This window comes from Eimeria mitis, genomic scaffold (assembly GCF_000499745.2).
Source record: "Eimeria mitis Houghton genomic scaffold, Emh_scaff937, whole genome shotgun sequence".
In the NCBI taxonomy this organism is placed as follows: Eukaryota; Apicomplexa; class Conoidasida; order Eucoccidiorida; family Eimeriidae; genus Eimeria; species Eimeria mitis.
In genome coordinates this window covers 13,646-14,149 of record NW_013576904.1, presented here as the reverse complement: position 1 = coordinate 14,149, position 504 = coordinate 13,646, and the positions used below count along the sequence as shown (strand labels likewise).

At 49.2% G+C, this 504-nt stretch overlaps 1 protein-coding gene across 1 annotated transcript in view; it reads right to left on the bottom strand.

Moving 5' to 3' along the window:
* Window positions 1-95: 95 nt before the first annotated feature.
* Window positions 96-504, bottom strand: part of EMH_0025710 (thrombospondin type 1 domain-containing protein, putative) — a gene marked incomplete at both ends in the record, with an annotated part of 13,093 nt that continues 12,684 nt past the window's right edge. Inside the window, one exon of the mRNA XM_013502482.1 lies at window positions 96-433. Within this exon, the coding sequence (XP_013357936.1) occupies window positions 96-433 (338 nt within the window). The remainder of the gene's footprint in view (window positions 434-504) is intronic.

Sequence of the window (504 nt, the reverse complement as noted above, 5' to 3'; positions counted from 1 at the left end):
AAAAAAAAAAAAAATAATATTATTATAAAGCAAAAACTAAAAAAAAAAAAGATAAAGATGACAATAAAAAACCAAAGAAATTCACTTTTTCTCTCTTATTCTTCTTTCTGTGCAGGTGCTGCTGCTGCTGCATCTTCTGCTGCTGCTGCTGCATCTTCTGCTGCTGCTGCTGCTTGATCTCCTGCTGCTGCTGCGTCTGATGTATCTGCCGCTGCATCTGCTGCATCTGCTGCTGCTGCTGCTGGATCTGCTGCTGCTGCTGCTGCTGCTGGATCTGCTGCTGCACCTGCTGCATCTGCTGCTGCTGCTGCATCTGCTGCTGCTGCTGCTGCATCTGCTGCTGCTGCTGCATCTGCATCTGCTGCTGCTGCTGCTGTATCTGCTGCTTCTGCTGTATCTGCTGCATCTTCTGCTGCATCTGCATCTGCTGCATCTGCAAGTGGACGAGTGTGAGGGCTATAGGGACCAGTGGTCCGTTGCCTGGAGACCATTGGTGTGAGGAGT